Source organism: Anarrhichthys ocellatus, unplaced genomic scaffold (assembly GCF_004355925.1).
Source record: "Anarrhichthys ocellatus isolate YVR2014 unplaced genomic scaffold, GSC_Weel_1.0 scaffold43, whole genome shotgun sequence".
Taxonomy (NCBI): domain Eukaryota; kingdom Metazoa; phylum Chordata; class Actinopteri; order Perciformes; family Anarhichadidae; genus Anarrhichthys; species Anarrhichthys ocellatus.
In genome coordinates, this window is record NW_022280073.1 from 184,420 (window position 1) to 188,978 (window position 4,559).

General features: G+C 42.7%; 1 protein-coding gene across 1 annotated transcript; it reads right to left on the minus strand.

Moving 5' to 3' along the window:
- Nucleotides 1-136: 136 nt before the first annotated feature.
- Nucleotides 137-1,848, minus strand: LOC116395106 (outer dense fiber protein 2-like). The gene has a single exon (XM_031868685.1). The coding sequence runs from the start codon at nt 1,574-1,576 to the stop codon at nt 239-241; it is 1,338 nt and encodes a 445-aa protein (XP_031724545.1). The 5' UTR covers nt 1,577-1,848; the 3' UTR covers nt 137-238.
- Between the last annotated feature and the right edge of the window lie 2,711 nt (nt 1,849-4,559).

A 4,559-nucleotide genomic window follows, 5' to 3' on the forward strand; every position in this document is an offset into this window, starting at 1 on the left:
AAACTCACAAGTAATTAGTGGAGGAAAAATTATTCAGATCCTTCACTACAGTCATAGTACTAATACCATACTGATGAAACTATCCACGGCGAGTATATGTCCTGCATTCGAAACCTTAGTCAATTATGTTATAATCAGCTAGATGTACTTAAAGTACCAAAAGTAGAAGCACCCGTGCAGTAAAATGTACCCTGTCAGTGTTTTACTGTCTGATGTTTTGACAGTAGGGAGCCAGGCATTAGAAGAGTTTGAACCATTTTTTCTTCTTCTTCTGCTTGTTGGTGATCTGGCTCTTAAGATCTTTTTCGGTGGCCTGAAGATCTTCGGTGGCCTGAAGGAGGGAAGACTTCTCCTGCTGCCAAAGAAAACGCTCAGTCTCTAACAGATCTTCGGTGTTTTTCCGGGCTGCTTTGATCCTGTTTATCTCCGTTCTCTGCTCCTCCAGCTGGGCTTGGGACGCCTGGTTTCTTTTGACCATCTGCGTAGCTTCCTCCTCCAATGTTTGAATAGTAGCTATGTTCTTCAGCTGGTCATGATTGAGGTCCCTGCAGGTTTTTTCCAGGTGTGCTGTGAGGGATGACTGTTCCTGGAAACGGAGATGCTCAGCTTCTAACAGATCTTCAGTCTTTTTCAGAACTGCCAAGATCTTGTTGGTCTCTGCTCTCTGTTCTTCCAGCTGGCCTTCATGGGCTGCCTGGAATCTCTCTAGTGTCTGCTTAGCCTCCTTCTCCATTCTTCCAAAATCAGCTATGGTCTTCAGCTGGGCATGATATAGTTCAGAGGCTTTTTTATTCTGGTCTACGAAGGAAGACTTCTCCTCTTGCCATTGTAGATCTCTATTCTTCAGCTCCTGCTCAGCCTTGATAAAGGCTGCTTTGAGCTTACTGCTGACATCTAACTGTTCATCAACTGTAGCCTGACAGAGGTTCTTAAATACCTCCATCTCCTCCTTGGTGGTAGTTTGAACGTGACGCTCAGTCTCCAGCAGGTCCCGTGTTTCTTTCAGAGCTGCTGCGATCCTGTTCGTCTCCACTCTCTGTTTGTCTATCTGGGCTTGATAGGAAGCCTTGGCTTGAGAGAAAGCCTTGGCTTGATGGAGAGACTTCTCCTCTTGCCATTGAAGATGACCATTTTTCAGCTCCTGCTCAGCCTTGATAAAGGCTGCTTTGAGCTTACTGCTGACATCTAATTGTTCATCAACTGTAGCCTGACAGAGGTTCTTAAATATCTCCATCTCCTCCTTGGTGGTAGTTTGAACGTGACGCTCAGTCTCCAGCAGCTCTTGTGTTTCTTTCAGAGCTGCTGCGATCCTGTTTGTCTCCACTCTCTGTTCGTCCATCCGGGCTTTATAGAAAGTCTTGGCTTGACAGAAAGCCTTGGCATGATAGAGAGACTTCTCCTTTTGCCATTGTAGTTGACCATTTTTCAACTCCTGCTTGGCCTTATCAAGATCGTCCTTGAGCTGAAATACCTCCATCTCCTCCTTGGTGGTAGTTTTAGGCTGAACGTGATGCTCAGCCTCCAGCTTCTTCTGATACTCCTTCACCATCTGTCTTTGCTTTCTTATTCTTTCCATTGCAATTGTCAAATGAGTTTCTGAAACAACTTGATAAGTGCAGTGAAAGACTGTACGAGAGTTTTCCAAAGCAATTGTCAAGTGTGTATCTTAACCAATTTGATGTGTGCTGTGAAAGACTGTACGAGAGTTTTCAATGAAGTTGTCAAGTGTGTGTCTTAACCAATGTGATGTCTGCTCTCAAATGTGTGAGGGAATGTACAGGGATATATAGGCTTAACATCAAAGGCACGGAATCTGTGATGTCATAAAGAGACCATTCTATCCATGGAATCCTCGACATTAAAGGCAGAGAATCTGTGATGTCATAAAGAGACCATTCTATCCATGGAGTCCTGGATGGCATCGTTACTATGGATACCAGATTGAATGTTTATCTTTGAATTTATGAATGTAATGATTTCTGATGATCCTTACAATATGGCAAAGAAATGAAACTATATGTAACCATATATATATATATATATATATATATATATATATTAGTGCTGGGCAAGTTAACGCGTTATTATCACGTTAACGCATTCATTAATTAACGCCGACAATTATTTTATCGCACGTAAACGCATTTTTAAAATTTATTGTTATTATTTATTTTTATTTTTTTATTGAAAGACAAGAGACAATACATAGACATAACAAGAGAATGACAAGAACAGTGGGATAAAAGCCAGCAAACATCCTATAGTCAGTTGTGTGTGTGTGTGTGTGTGTGTGTGTGTGTCTGTGTGTGCAGTGTTGTATAGTAACGAAGTAGAAATACTTCGTTACTGTACTTAAGTCGTTTTTTTGGATATCTGTACTTTACTTTACTACTTATATTTCTGTTGACTTTTACTTTTACTTCACTACATTTTGCAAAGAAAACTGATACTTTTACTCCGATACATTTCCCCTGAAACCTTCGTTACTCGCTACAAAATCAAATCTATCTTTAGAAACAAAATGAATCAACAGTCCCCAACGTCGGGGACTGTGGTGGAACACAGACTGCAAGCAAGCAGGTTTGGCGAATCAGTGGTCCTAGCTTACAAGTTAAATCATTGGTTAATCACGTTAATGCACAATTACAAACAAGTGCTCACAAAGCCGCGGTGTTTTGATTGATGCCCAGGATGCTATATGCTATAGCTAGCGGGCGACTACATTAGTATAATTCCACTCTACGATGACTGATTTCATGACGGAAGCAGAAATGGAAGCACCTGCTACTCCCGCAACAAACGACGGTGGTGACGAAGACCAACACCCATGGATCGCTAGCGAGTTAGTGAGCTGAGGAAGTGTTGACAGTTGTGCAGCACTAGTTGGCTAACGTTAACTAACTTAACGTTAGCTAGCCACCACACCATAGGATTGACAGGAGCCGCGAGAGCGCAGCATCAGGGTTAGCATTAGGGTTAGCATTAGGGAAATCCTTCCCAGCTGTGGGCAAGCTGTGTGTGAAGCTGAACACACCTCTACCTGCCTCAGCGGCCTGTGAAAGGCTAGTTAGCATCGCAGGACTAGTCTTCAGCCCAAGAAGAGCGAGACGGAATTCTCGCAATTTTGAAAACCAATTATTTTGAAGATGAACAGGACATTTTTCAGTTTCAAGTAATGACTGGGTTGCTGCTTTAGTATTGATCATGTTTTGATATTTCAGTCATTTTGTGGATGATCAGATGGAGTTATGATGGTAGCAGTCGCCCAATTGCAGATTCAGCTTGAGCAAAACCTTTGCCTATTGCAAAGGTTTTGCAGCAACTCAACTCTGTCTCCCTCCCCACACATCCGCAACCTTGGAGTCATGTTCGACAGCAACCTCTCCTTTGAACACCACGTCAAACAAATCACCAGAACTGCCTTTTTCCACTTAAAAAACATAGCCCGTCTCCGCCCATCACTCTCCTCATCTGCTGCTGAAACTCTGATCCACGCCTTCATTACCTCAAGAATTGACTACTGCAACAGCATTCTCCACGGCACATCATCCAAAATCCTAAATAAACTCCAGTACATCCAAAACTCTGCTGCTCGCCTGCTCACCCACACCCGCTCCCGTGACCACATCACCCCTGTTCTCCAGAACCTCCACTGGCTCCCCATCCCACAACGGATCCAATACAAAATCCTTCTCCTCACTCATAAAGCCCTCCACAATCAGGCCCCCTCCTACCTCACCGACCTGCTTCACCACCACACTCCATCCCGTCGGCTCCGCTCCTCTGATGCCAACTTCCTGTCTCTTCCACTCAGGACCAAGCACCGGACATGGGGTGACAGAGCCTTCTCCATATCTGCCCCCTCCCTCTGGAACTCTCTCCCCAAACACATCCGAGACTGCACTGACCTTTGCACAATCAAATCTCAAATCAAAACCCACCTGTTCAAAACTGCAGGTGTCCTTTCTCACAACACTGACCTGATGCATCAAGTGGATATTTGTTGCTGAACACAATATGATGCATTTGCCCTCTACATCCTCTAGTCGGAATGAGCATACTTATAAACGCACTGTTACAACTCCTTCATAGCGTCATATTGCTTTTCGGAGAATTATGATGATAAGTTCATAGTAGATGCAAAAGTATACTTATGTACAATATATTATGTTGAACATTGTTGCTCCTGGATGGATCACAGCCAACCCAATTATTGTCAACACAGCTCCATGTCCTTGGTCATGGTGGCCACAGCACTTAAAAGAAAAAACTTCATAATTCTCAAAATTCTGACCCTTTGCTTTTTTATTAACAGCATTTACTTGTACTTTCACTTTCAATACTTAAGTACATTTAATATCAGAAAATTACTTTTGATACTTAAGTACAATAAATATCAGATACTTTAAGACTTTTACTCAAGTAGTATTCTAATAGGTGACTTTTACTTTTACTGGAGTCATTTTCCAGTCAGGTATCTTTACTTTTTCTCAAGTATGGCTTTTGGGTACTTTATACACCACTGTGTGTGTGTGTGTGTGTGTGTGTGTGTGTGTGTG